This window comes from Rattus norvegicus, chromosome 8, assembly GCF_021556685.1.
Source record: "Rattus norvegicus strain SHRSP/BbbUtx chromosome 8, alternate assembly SHRSP_T2T, whole genome shotgun sequence".
Classification (NCBI taxonomy): Eukaryota; Metazoa; Chordata; class Mammalia; order Rodentia; family Muridae; genus Rattus; species Rattus norvegicus.
In genome coordinates, this window is record NC_141541.1 from 35,890,619 (window position 1) to 35,907,157 (window position 16,539).

The 16,539-nt window shown below is 44.1% G+C and overlaps 1 protein-coding gene across 4 annotated transcripts in view; it reads right to left on the minus strand.

The window, feature by feature from the left end:
* Window positions 1-257: 257 nt before the first annotated feature.
* Aplp2 (amyloid beta precursor like protein 2) overlaps window positions 258-16,539 on the minus strand; it is a 62,151-nt gene continuing 45,869 nt past the window's right edge. For 2 of the 4 annotated variants that reach the window (NM_012906.1, XM_087563571.1), the window contains 11 exon segments: window positions 258-1,603; window positions 2,894-3,049; window positions 3,360-3,434; window positions 4,220-4,305; window positions 6,847-6,882; window positions 8,369-8,521; window positions 9,155-9,254; window positions 12,552-12,680; window positions 13,015-13,173; window positions 14,539-14,613; window positions 15,700-15,830. In NM_012906.1, the coding sequence (NP_037038.1) occupies window positions 1,502-1,603; window positions 2,894-3,049; window positions 3,360-3,434; window positions 4,220-4,305; window positions 6,847-6,882; window positions 8,369-8,521; window positions 9,155-9,254; window positions 12,552-12,680; window positions 13,015-13,173; window positions 14,539-14,613; window positions 15,700-15,830 (1,202 nt within the window). In that variant the 3' untranslated portion in view covers window positions 258-1,501. 4 annotated transcript variants of the gene reach the window in all.

Below are 16,539 nucleotides of genomic sequence, written 5' to 3' on the forward strand. Positions count from 1 at the left end.
AGGCCAGAAGATGGTGTCAGATCCCCTGGAACTAGAGTTACAGATGGTTCTGAGACCTGAGCTGTCTATGCTCTTAACCACTGAGCCATCCATGATCCAGTCACTTTCTCTGAAAACAGAGCTCTTGGTTTAACTTACTATGGCCACTGTAATACAGGCTAGTAACTCTTCTCAGGAGAAAGATGCCCTTCATCCCCAAAAGCAGGCCTAGAAAGCTCCATCGTCGTAGATCAATGCCATGGTCAGTAACGAGGTGCTCGGGGGAAGTTAAAGTGTTTTATTGATGTAATAAGTTCTGTACATTCTCCACAGATCATACGAAGGAGTTTGTAGGTAAAGTTTCCATCTGTGCATAGTGGGAAGAGGCATGGGGGGGAAGGGGAGGGAAATCACAGAAAAATACAAAAAAAACCAAACCAAAACCAAAACAAAAACAGTAGCAGGTTACCAGAACCCTGAAAAACAAAACAGCAACAAAGCACTAAGGGCTGTGGCATCAACTCCAGCTGCGTGACATTACAAGTCAGTGAAGGAAACACAGTGTCTACAGATCCAATTTCATGTACAGCCCAGAACATCGTCCTTTCACCTAATGAGGCCTCCCGTGAAGTCTCCTGGGTCCTTAGCCATGTGTATATCGGTATTCTCTGAGGGGACATCAAAGGGGCTGAAGAGCGGTGGAGGAAGTGAGGTACGAAGGCAAGCAGAGGGTCAGTGCATGGGACGGAGACGTCCAAAGAAGGGGGTGGTGCACTCTTGGATGCACTTGCTGAGGAGAGTGGCTAGGAGGCTACCGTAAACAGCTGTGGAAGAACACAGAACAACTATGGGCTGGTTGCTGTGGAAGAACTGGATTTGAAGGAAAGCACAGTGGATCTAGTTTTGCATCCAGCTAGCTCAAGGTGACTTAGCCTTGCTTGGTGACAGCACTGGACACCCGGCACTGGAAGCACTAGGCTTCCAAGGAGACTATGCCTAAAACAGTCAGTAACTGCATACAATGTACTTCAGTTCCACTTACATTTCTCAGCAACCTGAAAAGGGGAATACTGCCTTTATACATTAAAACAAATGACGACAAAACCAGCCCAGCAAACGAGCCTAAAGAACAGACTTACATAACGGGAACAGCCTGTGTATATAGTCTATCATTGAAAAATCAACATTTTCCATTTATATAGAGCATGTGTGAGACAATACAATAGAAGTGGCATTTCTAATTTAAAAAAAGAAAACTACATCCATCAGATATCTGCAATAGATCTTTTTTTCACTTAAGGTTTATATATCATATATTGTTATATTAACATCTTTTAAACCCATTTAAAAGAATGGAAATTGCAATCCTACAGTAGTACTTTATAGTCTTAACAATCCAGGAGAGCAGGATGTAGGATGAGGCCTCTGGCACCGCTGGTGGTCAGCAGTCAAGCACAAACGCTGAGGCTCTTCCAGCCCACCTGCAGCAGCCTCAGCCAGGGTGTCGCACACGCTGCTGTCCTTAAATCTGCATCTGCTCCAGGTATTTGTAGGTTGGGTTTTCATAGCCGTGGTTCTGCATCTTGTTCAAGTGACGCTCTTCTGGGGTGAGCATTGGATCAACCTGCAGAGACAAAGACTGCAGGTCACTGTGGGGTACTAAGGAGGCCTGCAGAGCCTCAGAGCACCAGGCTGTTCACTGTCCGACCCCCAGGACTCAAAGCAGCCCAGCACAGATCAAGCAAGAGCTGGTGTCAAGGACAGAGGGAAGGGAAGAGGTCAGAAGAGGTCTCTCTGAAAGCTTGGTCCCAGTGACAGAAACAGAAAACAGCCTGCTGACAAACTTGACAATTTCTGTTTGATCCTTGGGATCCACATGGAAGGAGAGTTACTTGTTCTAATTGTACACACGTACACACACACACACACACACACACACACACACACACACACACACACACACGAGTAACTTAAAAGACCATTACTTAGGCTATCTCTACTATGTTATCTGTCCTTATAAGGCTCATTTGCTGTCCTGTTTTTAACACAAGGTGGCAGTGCTGCTCCCCTTGTCAAAATGCTGTGAACCGCAACACACTAATACACACTTACTCAACTTTTAAAGGACCAGTTTCTTGGTAGCCACAGTGACAAGTGGCTTCCAACCATCAGGTTCTGGGATAGTGGGCAAGTCATGTCATGCTCAGCTACCAGACAAGGAAAGGGTAGATGGGCTGTTCACTTTCAACTCAGACTCTCCCACAGAGGTCGCACCAGCACTCATACCTTCTCTCCCACAGCATTACAATCCTCGACCTACACACCTAGAAGCAAGAACTTAACGTTTCCCACCGTCCACTAAAACTGAGCTGCACACGACTCAGATCGTGCATCAGCAGACACAGAACACAAACAGCTTGCATTTGCTTTCTGTCCCCATCTAACCGTTATAAAAGAGTGTCACAGGCAACATATCTAGCATATTCAGGACCCTTGGTTCAATCCCCGGCAACATAAACAGGTGTACAACACACACACACACTCACACTCACACCGCCATCAAGGACAAGTTTCCATAGTAACAAGTGGCTCTCTGAAAAAAAATTCCAAGAAACTAGTGAAAAAACGTTTTACTTTCTGAAGCCTGTATTATGACCTCCTGGTACCGACCCACCTAACTGATTAAAAGCCATGCTGCAAGTGGGTGACAGTCCCTTGAAACAAGAGCAAGGTAACTCAGAGATGGCTCATCTCCAAAACGTGACCTATACAAAGGACAAGAGCAGTAAGCCCAGCACTCAGGAGTCCAGGTCTTTGAATTACAGTCCCAGGCCTAACCACTCATCCCCGGTTGACAGTGCAGAGCAAATCCTCATCAGCTTAGGCCAAAGGGAGAAGGCAGCCCAGTCCTTACCTCCACAATGCCATGGCTGATGGTGCCGTATTGCCTCTTCCTCAGCATCACCAGGCTGATGACGATGACTGTAGCAATGGCCACCGCGATGACCAGCAAGCCAATAAGGGCACTGCTGCTCAAACTGAAGTCCTCCCGTAGAGGCCCCACAGAGTCCTGAAACAACAGAACACAGTGACTGCCTGGAGATCAAAGGGGACCACGTGCCTCTCAGTAGGTTTCGAAAACTCTGGGCAACACAAAGATCTTGCTTTGTCAGCATCATTAACATCAGGAAGGTTGCCTACTTTTTCTAATCTGCATGAACATTTTCAGTTTTTGCAGTCATACTCAGAAATACGGAAAACTGGGCAAGAGCCCCTTAGTAACTGAAAATACCACAGATCTTTCACTTCCACTTGGAACTAAGATGACTAGAAAGTAAAAGACATGAGGACCGCCCTTCCATTCTGGATTAAACACATACCGGCTCTTCCTCCAGACCCCCAACTCTCTCAGCATTGAAAATCATTTCCTTAACATCCAGAGTCTCGTCAATGACCTGAAATCGTCACAAACATCAGCATTTACTCAGTGAGTAGGAGGGAATGAACACAAATGGCACTTCACAATGCTACGGGGCGCTGGGAAGCTATTTTCTTCCATCAGACTGATCCAGATCACTCAGCAAACCTTCAAAAGGAGGTAAGTGTGGGGCGGAGGTACTGTATGGTGGCTACTCTAATCCAGCGAGACTCTTTACCCGAACTTTCCTTGAAGTAACTGTGGTGGCGACAAAGCTCAGGACAGATAACTAGCAAATGACATTTAAACACTAAGTTCAGGTCCAGCCAACACTCAGCAGGTAAAAGTGCTTGCCAGGATAGCCGACAGTTTCTACATGGAAAGAAGAGAATGACTCCTAACAGTCCTCTGATCTCTGCACACCACAGCATGCATGTGATACACCACCCACCCACACAAGAGCAATTAAAAAAAAAATCAAGTTCATCTGAAGCCATTAAACAATCTAAATGGAGAGAAAACACCAGAAGAATGAAAGGAGGTATAAGAAAAACAGAAACTCAATTTTATCAATTTTCCACCTAATAAATGTTTACTTACTTGAACATAGCCTCTGATGTATACCTTTCGTTACAGGTATGTTTTTCTACTATATACTAAGCTTCACTGGTCCCCTCACCAGCAATCGGTGGGCATGGCTGGTTGCTCCCCTGTCATCTACTAGTGGACGCCTGGCTCACTATTAGCCTGGAGTACTACCCACCATGCCTTTTGCTCTAGTGTACAAGAGGAAGTGTGCTATGCAGAAGACAAGTGGCTCACCATATTTTCATCCATTTTATTCTTACTGTTGATCACCTTTTCTTCTGCACCAATCAGGCCCCCATCTTGCTCTGCCATTCCAGATCCTGTGTAGAAAATGTTGGCAGTTGAGTTCCTCGGCAGCTCACTTCAGACCAGTTTCTCAGAAGCAGCAAATCCCTGCCTGAGGGCCAGAGAGCTTCTTACCAAACACCCCCACGCTCTGTAAATCTGCAGTGGCATGTTTGAGGATGCACTGTTTTGCAAGGATGAATGGTACAAGCACTTTCAAAAGACTGATGCATATAATGAAGGAAGACACAGCACTTACTGGTCTCCCACCTGAAGGAATGGAATGTAAGCCTTGGGAGAGAAGCTGAGCCTGAGGGGGCTCCATCCCTTACACACGATTCTAACAGCACCTGCTATGCAACCACACAATTCTTTGGTACCTAGAGCCTACTGAACACATAAAGGACTGCTACTGCATGTGTGTGGAGAGCATAGCAGTTTACTTCAAAAGAAATTGTTTCTGCTCCAAACCCTTGCCACCTTCTACCCTCAAGTCCTCCTATTTGCCCTTCAAACTTCAGGATCTCTAGGGAGACATTTCTAGGTTGTAGCAGTTAACATACGTTTGTAATTATCTGTCTCCCAGTGGATGTCTAATCCCCCAGACTTGGATCCCAGAGTTAAATCTCGAATGGTAGGTAAAGCCAAGGTGAATAGGGAGAAAACAGTTTATCCACATTGAGAATTTTAACCAAGGCAAAAGGAGCAAGAACAGCACCTGTCCTTTTTCCAAGGTCAGAAATGGCTTGAGCCAACATCACTCGTGTGGCACCAAATACACACCACGTCTGGACTCAGAACAGACGCAGAAAGAAAAATCCCTTTTATTTTTAGCTTCAAGCGTGTGACTCCTGGCTATCACAAGTTACTTATTATAAGAATATATTTAGTATATATATTCATATACATATATATGAATGATTTGAATAGGTTATACAGAGACTCTTGGCAGCCAACCTGACATGCTAAGGTGACTGCCTACAAGTGAGTGCCATGCAGGTTACATTCAGCCCTGCTGTCCTGGAGATGCCAAAGGCAGGCGATGACACAAAGACCAGTCTCAGAGAAGCTCTTCATTTCACAACTAGACTTGTTGTCTTAGCACAGTCCAACAGGAGTGATTAATAATGGCAGTCACCAGGCTGCTGAGCTTGCAGCCTAGTTAATTTATTAACTTACTACTGTAGCCAAAGTGGTGCATTTTTTTTAAAGCATTTACTTCAAAAGAAAAGCATAACCTGATACCAGTTATTTGTGTCTCAAAAAAAAACAAAAATCAAACAAACAAACAAAAAACAACACTGCCTGCCTACAATTCGAGAAAGAGGAATTTAGAAGGGCACTGGCTTACTTAGATGGATGCGCGTAATCAAGACTACTAAATTCTAACTCTGAGCTCTTCCCACCTCATGCTCTTCTCAGAATTTTAAAAGAAATACTGAATCAACTCATTTAAAGGCTCGCTCCAGGCTATCCCAATACTGTAAGTCTGACTAAACTTACTTTGGTTCCATAATGCACAGAAATGATTTTAATAGACCAAAGTTAGTAGTTATGTTGTTCCAACACATTTTTTAAAAGTAAGGCAGTTAAAAACAGTGGAGCTTAGTGTCTAAGATGTACACCTGAAATAAATATTAGCACAGTGACTTCCAAGAGGAGACACAGTCCAGTAATATTAGCATGCAAAGAATTTTCAACAGAGTTAACTCATCCTTTTTGATTCTAAGAATAAAATATGGCATAAATTAGAACATAGAATTGTGAGCTAGGGAATCTCACTTGTTACAGCCGTGACCACACTACCAAAGCCAAGAAAGTACACTCATAAAATACACTAAGAACAGGCACTACTGCCCATGACTCAAGAGAGGGGACTGTCTAATCACCTGGGACCTTCTGTAGCTGTTACTCGTAACTCAGGCAACAGAAACCACATGGGCCGTGAAGACAGCCTGGGGTCCAGACCTTGATCCTTTAGTTTCTTAACTTGCAGATTTGGGAAGCAACACATATAATCTCAGAGGGTTTTTCAACTGCCTAATCTATAAAACTGAGCCAAAAATCCTGCCCAAGAGGGAGGTTTGGTGGGTAAACAAGATAACGCAGCAGTGTTTTTAGACTGGAGACAAAGCACCTTGTGTTTTAGACGTGCTACCACTCAGGAACATGAGATAGCGGCATGGACAGAAGATAAGACAGCAAAGGGGGAAAGCCACTGGTAATGACAGGGAACAAAGAGGAAGGAAAATTACAGTCTACCTGACTGCAAAAGTCAAGCGTGGTCTTACACAGACTAGCTACAAACAACAATTTTGTTAAACTGAACATCCTTTTTTGACATTTCCCCAGACAAAGACTTAGGAAAGCATCTGTTTCTTGGGCAACTAGACTAGGAAAGCCAGGGGACTTGTTAGTAACATGGAGACAGGGCTACTCTAGCTTCACTCACAGCCATGGCTAAGGAAATGAGGTGGGGAAAGTCAGATGGTGGTATGAAACATAAAATGAAACTTCCAACACACCGGGGAAGTGAGAAGGAATGAAGTCTTAAGGAACATCTTTGACAAACCAACCTTTTTTCATTGGGTGGTACAACTCCGGCTGAGTGTCTAGCAGAAAGGAAAACAATAAAAAACAAAATAGCACAAAAGGAGATTAAGAAAGAAAATGGTTTCCTTCTAAGTTCCTCTCTATAATGTGACCAAAAGGCATTTTCCTTAAAAACTGTGCCTGAGATTCCCATAAACAAGCTGACCATGACCTAAATAGCAAATGGCTACATGTGTTCCTGAGGAGAAAGAAGCGGGAAGTCAGGATCCGGCCATCTAAGAGACATTTGGAAGAGCCCCGTATTATTCAGCTTACCCCATAAAACTATTCTTCTTCTTCTTTTTTTTTTTTTTTTTTTTTTTTTTTTTTTAAAGAAAACAGTAAAAAAATGAAGTTAGTATTGTGGTTCACTAACAGAGACACATGCTTTCCTGTAATGTTCTAATCCTGAACAAAGCAGAGAGAAGCTGTACATTCATGGCCACTGCACAACCTCATGGAGGTTTGGGATCTGTGGAGTGGGAATTAGGAATGGGGTGACATCACTTTACCCATGTTTCTTAGGTACAGGAGGGTCAGGTGCACAGGGCCTGAACCTCTGAGCTAACTGGCTCCAAAGGTGTTTTTGTAGAAGTCTAAAAGCTACCTTGCATGCACACCTTTCCCACTGGTCTGGTACCTTCACTAGGCTACAATATCTAATCAGTCACGTGACTACCCCAGAAGCTACAGGGACTGAAATGTCAGTGTGGATCTACTTAGCATCTAAGCTATGGGACACTCTGGACAAGAACTTAATCTGTTCAAACCTTAGGTTTTCCAAATGGGACCCTCACAGTACCTACCTTCAAAAAGTGTTGTGAGGATTGGACAAACAGCATCCAAGCGCCATGCCTAACTAAAGCTGGCACACAGTTAGGATTCCAAAGCCACGGACATTTCTATCCTTACCACCCTCACCATCAAAACAGCAGGAAATAGAATCTGATTATACAAACTGGGCTTAGGGCACAAGTCTCAGCAGCTTGTTTATTTTTGGTACAGACTCACAATTTTCTGGGACACTTTTAGACACTGAGAGAATCACCAAGAAAAACATGGCTATGAATCAAAGGATACAACTTCTCACCTAACTCACTTCAGAGATACGACCCTGAGCCAGTCAGGGCACCACCTCAGCCTCTCCCCCTAATCTGCCTCCCAAGACTGCTGGGAAAAGAATGAATATAACCAACATGAAGGTTCTGTTCAACTCAAAGGGAAGCATCCCCACATGTAAGAGACATCACGTAAGCAGAAGGCTTGCTCCAAAAATGAGACATAGTCCTGATTTCCTAACGGTATTAGAGTGTAGTATTACTTCCTCATGGAATTCAGCACAATACCTGCACATAGTAGGTGTAGGGGAAAAACATGTCCTCCCTTTCCCCGCCTCTCTCAACAGCACAACCTCCCCAACTCGGTCAGGTTTAAAATACAATCCAATTGTCTAATTTTATGGTGCTCTTCTCTGCTCCTAGGGATGGCTCTGAGGACCATACATACCTTCGTTCTCAGACAAGGATGGGAAGGGATGGAAAGGGTGGAACGGCGGGATCTCCTCACTTTCCTCAGAGCTCACCCGGACATCCACAGGGTTCTCTGAGATGGAGGAGGTAAACTGGTCCATATCTGCTCGCTGTTCCTGAAGGAGCTCATCTAACAAAAGCACAACAGGGAGCAGACAAGCACCTTTTAGAAGTAGGTCTAGGCACAGGACCAGCACTCTAAGAAAGGCCAATTCTTGTCACCCCAGACCTAAGACCTGGGAACAAGTCTGTAGTCTGCAACCCACCTCTTGTCTAGCTCCTGCCTACTGCCTGACTTTACGGGACATGTGGTCCATCTCTAACTCATCACACACAACAGCAACTAGACACCTTTGAATTATTTCACTATCTCTGCACAGCAACAGGAATTCTAGCAGATATTATCTACAGGTATAGCATTTTTACCCCGGAGTGTGCAGCACAAGACCAATGGTATAGAATGACTACAAGGTAAACTGGAGACAGGAAACTTCCCAGGCCCTGCGAATTCACACCCGGGAGCTTCTTCCGCTAGTAAGAGTGAAAGTCAATGAAATTCAAGGCTCCGTGGCTCCCAGCCAGTACATCTGTCTTTGGAGACTCTCGGCCTTGTCATATAAGCCTCCAGTCAATGCCAGGCTTTCTGAAAGCATGGTGTGCTGAAGCCTGTCTCCCCAGCCTTGCTTACTCCTTACATGCTTCATCCTAGTCGGTCATCACTTCCTGGCCTCAGCAGCCTGGCTTTGATAGAGTTGGTACCCACCAATTTCCTCCTGAATCTCTTGAGCCACATAAGGCACTTTGTACAGCAGAGAGAGACTTTGGTTCCTTCTTTCTTCAATGACATGGAGGTGTGTCATCACCTAGAAGCACAATATTGAGAGAGGCCTCGCTGAAAACTACCAAATCGGGAGGAAAAAAACACCCACAGAGAGCTCCAGAGACCCCAAGGTTCTCTTTCCTACTCAACGCAGCAGAGCAGGAAAGCCCGAGAAAGCACACCACGTGAGTGATGCAGTCACTCGCCTACAGAGAGGGCTACGCTTGCAAAACATGGTCCTGAGGAGCTGGAGAGGTGCTCAGTGGTTAGAGCATTCGCAGCTCTTGTGGAGGACATGTAACCCCACATGGAGGCTCACAACTGGCTCCTGACTCTAGGTACAGGGGATCCTAAACAGCCTCTTTCTGGCCTCCATAGGCACCAGGCACACATGCAGTCAAAACACCCATTCACATAAAATAAATACATTTACAGATGAAAAACAAAACACAAGCTCACTAGTCAGTTGATTTGGTTTTTATACAAGACAATCGTCACTAAAAACACTGAGTACTAAAAACACAGAAGCCCGGGTTTGGAGGTACTAGACCTTAATAAATGTTTGCTGAGTCTGAGAGGAGGGAAAGTGCTGTCACTTTTTCAGCCAGTAAGATTAGAGCAGGTAAACTTACACTGAAACTATGGTGGGAAGGCATGGCTGCTCATGGACTTGGCTTAGTAAAACAACTGTCTAAAATATTATGGTTAAGGTCAGGACTAATTTACTCCCTTTTAAATTATGGTTCTTAAAAAAAAAACAAAAACAGATAAGGCACAAATAACTAATTTTTAGTAAGTGTTGAAGAAAGATTTATCCATGCTAGCTCACTATGTTTCCAAATGCAAAGGTTGTTAATTCAATAACAACAAAAGCTTCCAAGATAGAAAAGGTGACTCACAGTCCCGTTACCCAGTCAGGCCTAGGCCTGCACTTGCTGAGCTTCTCCTAAAGAGGGCGCTCAACACCAGTGTACTGTGTGGCCCTGAGGCCATTAACATGAAGGGTTGAAATGGAAGAAAAATTAAAGATGCTTTTACTGTAGATTGATGTGCTTCTGCCCTTTAAAAGCAAGATGACAGTAATTTAATTTTCTACTTGCCATTCTGCCAATCAAATATACTGATGGGAAAGCACAAGTGTGAGTGCCTTGGCAAAAAATGCAAATGGAATTGCAGTGTGCTTCCGGAGCCTAGGCCCATGCAGACACCATTATACCTCCTCAGAGGAATTAGGGCCCTGTGACAGGGTAAGAACCAACCACAGGATGGAACAGTGGTTATTAATCATGACAGACTCCTTAGAGCTAAAGAGCCTGAGTGGCAGGGATAAAACAGAGAAGCACTAAAAATATTACAGGACATTAATTTCAGACTATAAGGTATATATGAAACATAAATCAATTTCAGGTTTAAACTTGAGTCGCACCCAAGAAAAATATTTTACAGGATTTATTTAACTTTATATGTATGGGTGTTCTGCCTACATATATGTCTGCGTACTGACTTGTTCCTGGTGCCTCCAGAGGGCCAGGCTGTGAGCTGCCACATGGGTGTTGGATATCAAACCCAGGTCTTCTAGGAGAACAGCCAGTGCTCTTAACCATCCAGCCCCCAAGAATCTTACTGTGCACATAGCAAACATTTTTTAAAATTACCAATCAGAAACACTTGCAGGCAAGGCTTTTAAGTAAGGGATGTTAATCATGCAGCTAGGTGAGTGCTTATACTTCCCAGTGCTCAGGCAGTACAGAGGACAGGCAAGGCAATGCAGTTCAGTGCCCCATTTTGTCAGAATCACAAGCTGAGAACAGCTTACAGTTCCCAGCAGTCTGTCCGCAGAACTGATAGGTTGGGCTGACTCTAATTCTTCATTTACCTGCTGTGGATCTTTGTCTCAAGAATTTGCTAAGAGGTTATTTCTATACTGATCAGCCACAGGGATGTGTAGCACAGCAATAAAGTACTTGCCTAGCACGTGTAAGGCCCCAGATTCTACCTTTAGCACACATACAAAAAAAACCCACCAAACCCAAACCCAAACCCTCTCCATTGTATTATTATATGCAGTATATATTGTATTATAATATAAAGAGAAGATTAAAAAAATATAATAAAGGATGTGGTCAAGGATTCATTCTCCCGCCTGTCTTCCAGAGGCAGTCCCCAGCTCCTGGTATGCCCTCTTCCACTCCATCTAGTATAAAGTAAAACCTTAACTCCCATAATACTAGCAGCTTCCTGGGCCACAGAGACATCCCTTCCCACAGTCCGTTCCTCACACATCAAAATTCTCCAATTCTTTCAAACATCCAACTACCAATGTGAACTCTGAACCTTGGAGGAAAGTAAATTTATTTTAAAAGATTTGATTTATATATGTGAGTACACTGTAGCTGTCTTCAGACACACCAGAAGAGGGCACTGGATCCCATTACAGATGGGAAGTAGTCAGTGCTCTTAAACTCTGAGCCATCTCTCCAGCCGTGGAAAGCAACTCTTTATCTTCATAATTAACAAAATTAATTTTCTATTGCTCTGTGAGCTGTACACAAGGAATCCAACTTTGCATCATGAATCTAACATATAAACTTATGTGGTAACACAAAACTTCTGCCCAACAAATGAGTGAAACTCAGCTGCAGTCTCCTAAGACTTCTGGGTAAATTATTGTATGATCTTACTGTAAGAAGCTGGGACAGTTTCAGGAGTGCATAGAGCACCCATTAAAGCAGGAGGATAACATGAGGAGGATCATGATGGGATCACACAGCCCTCTGAAAAGCCAATAGAATGTTAGAATCGGCAACCCTAGGTACAGTTCACAGTTCACTTTCTATGAATATACAGACAGTACCAAACAGACACCTGGACAAACGACAGTGGGGTAAAGCTGGGTCAGCACGGGACAAACTCAGAGATGTCTGTCTGAATAAAAACCTCAATGGCTACAACAAGAATAAAGTGTTTTGTCTTGTGGCTCTAGAGATCAAATCCTGGGACTCAAACACATAGGGCAAGTGTCCCAAGCAGTGAGCCAAGATCAACTTTTAAGGCCTACATAATGTAGCTGCCTAGGAAAGGGAATTACACTAACTCAGGTGATAAAGTGAATCAAATGAGCGGACATAAAATCTGATTTGGGAACTGACTTGTCTCTTAACGAAATGTCTTTTTTTCTTTTCTTTTCTTTTTTTCGGAGCTGGGGACCGAACCCAGGGCCTTGCGCTCGATAGGCAAGCGTTCTACCGCTGAGCTAAATCCCCAACCCCAACGAAAGTCTTCTAACAACAAGCACAACCAGCAATGTGTTTCTGTGCCCGCTGGAAATCTGTTAGTTTACCTGGGATTTCATCTGCGCAGCCTTTTCTGGGTCAACAGCCAACACATGTTGGTAATGACGAATGGTGTGCAGGCGATCTTTGTTCTCAGCACGGACGTAACGACGAAGAGCTTGAAGAATGCGATGTGGCTGCAAGACCAGAAATTCAAAATAGTGGGGTAGGAGAGCCCACAGTACACATGGAGAAGTCGGTGGGGAGTTCTTCTCCACGTTTGTGTGGGTTCTGGAGATGGAACTCTGGCTGTCAGGTATGTGCAGCAGGTGCCTTTACTCTGCACCATTTCACCAGCTTCCTGTCCAAGGCTGCTTCAATCTAAGCATTAGAAAAAGCTGGGGACCACTTAACTCGAGTTCTCCTACGAACTAGTTTACCCAACTCCTCCTGTTTAGTAGGCTGGTTGAGACTCTCCTGCCTCTGCCTTCCACGTATATGCTGTAAGCAGGCCACACTAACCCAACTCACCCGAGGAGGGTCAGACTGCAGGGCAGCCAGGTAGTTTTCCAGAGCTATGCGCCGACGGTCATTCAGCATTGCTTCTACTCGGGCCAAATGGGTCTCCACAAGCTGCTGCTTCTCACTGGCTGCTTCCTTCTCTAAGGCTTTAACCATAGCTTGGAAATGCTAAGCCAAGAAAGAACAAGAAATTTGTGGATCTGTAGGAAGTCTATCAAGCTCATACCCTCAGAGTTCAATGCTTCCCTTTGCCTAGTACCTCTGTGCTTCCTAAGACAGTAACAGGTTCAGTGGCGCAAGGGCTAGGCACTCAGTCTCTTATTTCTATTAGGATGCTTCCATTCATAAAAAACAAATTACATTTCTCATGTTTCCATAGCTAACATTACTAAGTTTGCAATTTCAACATCTGGTTTTTCGATGTTCACAAAACAAGTTACCAACTTCTAAATCCCAAAGCCAATAACCAAGAGACACAAGTTTCATGTAGCAGCAACATGGTGGCTCACACTGAGTCACACCTACTAGAGCTGTGAAGAGAACATTTATCTGTGAGCTGCCTGGCCACATTTACTGGCAGCTTAAGGTAGCCCGGTCAAATATCCCTATAGATGAAATTGCTTGTGTAAGAATTAAAGCTCTGAGATTTTGAGTAACTGACCCAAACAAGCCAAGGTCTTCCAGGAAAGATAGCAGTGACTTGGAAAGCTAACCTGACATATGCCTACTTTAAACTGTGTGCTCAGGGGGCTGCAGAGATGGCTCAGTGGTTAAGAGCACTGACTGCTCTCCCAGAGGTCCTGAGTTCAATTCCCAGCAACCACATGGTGGCTCACAACCATCTGTCATGGGATCTGACGCTCTCTTCTGGTGTGTCTGAAGACAGTGACAGTGTATTCACATATATACATATAATAAATAAAATCTTAAAAAAAAGAAAATGTGTGCTTAGACCAGATGAGGTTTTGTTCAATTCTTAAAACTGGCCCCCACTCACAAGTTAAAGGAATAACACGATTCACTTTTCAAAACCAAATTAGTCTTCTAAATTGCTATTTCTATTGCTAACCCCTCCCTTCTAAGGAAGGAAATACAATCTGTTGCTATGATTTTGAGGCTACATTTTTACGAAGTAAAGGATAAGTTTACATTAAAGATCTTTGTTTCTGCCTTTTGCCTTGTCAATGAGTCTGCCAGTTTCTTTTTAATCCAGTAGTGTTGAAAAACAAGCCACAGCCCATGAACAAGATGACAGGGGCTTTTGCCAAGAAAGCAGAATTAACCAACAGCTAAGCCAAGGTTATTTCCTGCACAAATTAGGTGTGCTCTGGGAGAGGGTTTGGTTTCTTTCGGCCACAAGTAAAAAATACTAGTGGTGAAACTGAAATGGGGAGGAAAGGAGAAGGGGAGGGGAAGGGGGAGGGAGAGAGGACTTCCTTGTAATTTAAGTCCCTGTAGGAGGAGGTGTTACATGACTTGGACTGTGTTTGCAGCAGGCCAGACCGGCCCTCTGTCCCCGAGAAAGCGTCCCACCTGAATGAGGGTCTGTCGCTCTGCCTTGGGGAGGTTCTTGGCTTGAAGTTCTGCTTCTTCCCACTCCTTTTTTACCTAGAACAAAGATCAAAAACACTCATCAGGGAATACTCCTCCGAAACAACTTCCCTATTTTCTAAAAATACTGCTGGGTGCTGAATCCAATGCCGGAAATTGTGCAAAAGGAAGCCATATCATATGATCCTGGAGTCCAGACTGTTGTTCAGAAGTTTCTAGGCCTCGGTCATTCCCAGATCCCCTCGATACATTATCTTCTTGTTATATACCTTAGGCAAGTTATTCTTTATGCTTATTCTCCCTTCGCTTAAAAACTGAAAACTAGAGTAATGCCTTTTATCAGAAGTGTTATGAAAATAAATAATGGGCATTTCACTAAGAATAAGTCCAGTGTAGAGGATACAAGGGCAGAGCACAAGTCCAGCAAGCAATCCCTATTATTACTGCTGTCCTGAGACAGTCTTATAGTTCAACCTGGCCTCAGGCTCTCAGTGTAGCCAAGGATGACCTTCAAGTTCTGAACTTCCTGCTGCCTCGTCCACAGTACTGGGATAACAGCTGTGTCCCTCTAACCTGGTATATGTGGCACTTGGGACCAAGTCCAGGGCTTTACGCATGCTAGGCAAATAATCTTCAAACTAAGCTAAGCCCCCAGGCAAGGACAGCCCGGGTTAGGCTAAACATGATCTTGGAGGATGAACTATGCTATCTCCCTACTTTTAGAATGCTTCCAAGTAAAGAAACATCCCTGAGACTTAAGACTCTTGCCCTGGCAATTAGAAAGCATTAATAACTGTTTTACTTATCTAATTTAATTTTACAGTTTTATAACCCAGGTCTTCAATTTTAACAGTGACAAAAAATGGATTTTTAAAAATAAAAATTTAGAGTCAGCAATAGCAAAAAAGAGTAATAAGCAAGTGCCCAAAGAGTGTTCAGAAGAATCTGCAATGCCACTGAAAGGAGTGTTATCACAGGAGAGGCAGTAGGTGAAGAAAAGAGACTCATGGACCTAGGAGGTAGCTCTCCAGAACCTTGTGGCATGCCTTAGAGAGTACTTGCCTAGTGTGCACCAGGTCCTGGCTCCAATCCCTAGCACCACAAAGGAAAACCATACAAACAGCGTGAACTGGTGATGTTTACCCTGTCCATTCGGCTGCGATGCCGAATTTCCAACTGCTCCTTAGCCTTCTGAAAGCGGGCGTGCTCATTGTCATCAGCCGACGTCTCAAAATACACGTCCACATCATTGGTTGGCAGGGGAGTCGGGGGAACTAAACAAAGTCACAGAGGGAGTTCTCTTTAGCAGTCAGGTAAACAGTCAAGTTCAGGACCCACAAGATGGACTCCATCTGTCTTGGGCCTTTGTAAGAGAAGCACAGAGCACCCCACCGTTAGACTGCAGCGGGCAATCTTCTCTTTCACTGACCATGTCAGTCCATGATAATCCAATAACTTAAGGGCAGCCCGAAGCCCTAGCATCTACAGCACCCATGAGACATTTACCTATAATTAATTGGGCAAAAAAAAAAAGACCTGCTTCTACAACCTTCCCTTCAGAACAGGAAACCTGAAAACCTAAACAAGGGCCACCCTACTGTTTATTCCTAATGGTACGGAATATAAACCAGGGTTGAAACTAGACTTGTGGAGACATTTCCACACAGGTGCCGTCCATTTTTAAGAAGCAGGCTCCTATCTCTTAGGGCAAGCTTGGGGTCTTAGTTTTGGGAACGAATTCAGGTGCACGTTGTGTGCATATAGGTTAGCTGGACGAAGTCCAAACCACACTAGTTTAAGCATCGCTGAAGGACTCTTATACCTCTGTCCAGTAACAAGCTAACTAACGGCAGTTAACTAAATTTCTATATTTGATGAAGATGCCTTGGTGGTCTTGACTCATGATGATGACTGAGGATGCTTCCAGTTGTCCTCCGGAGCAGAGATCCATTAAAACAGAAACCTCTTACCTCACTCCTGATT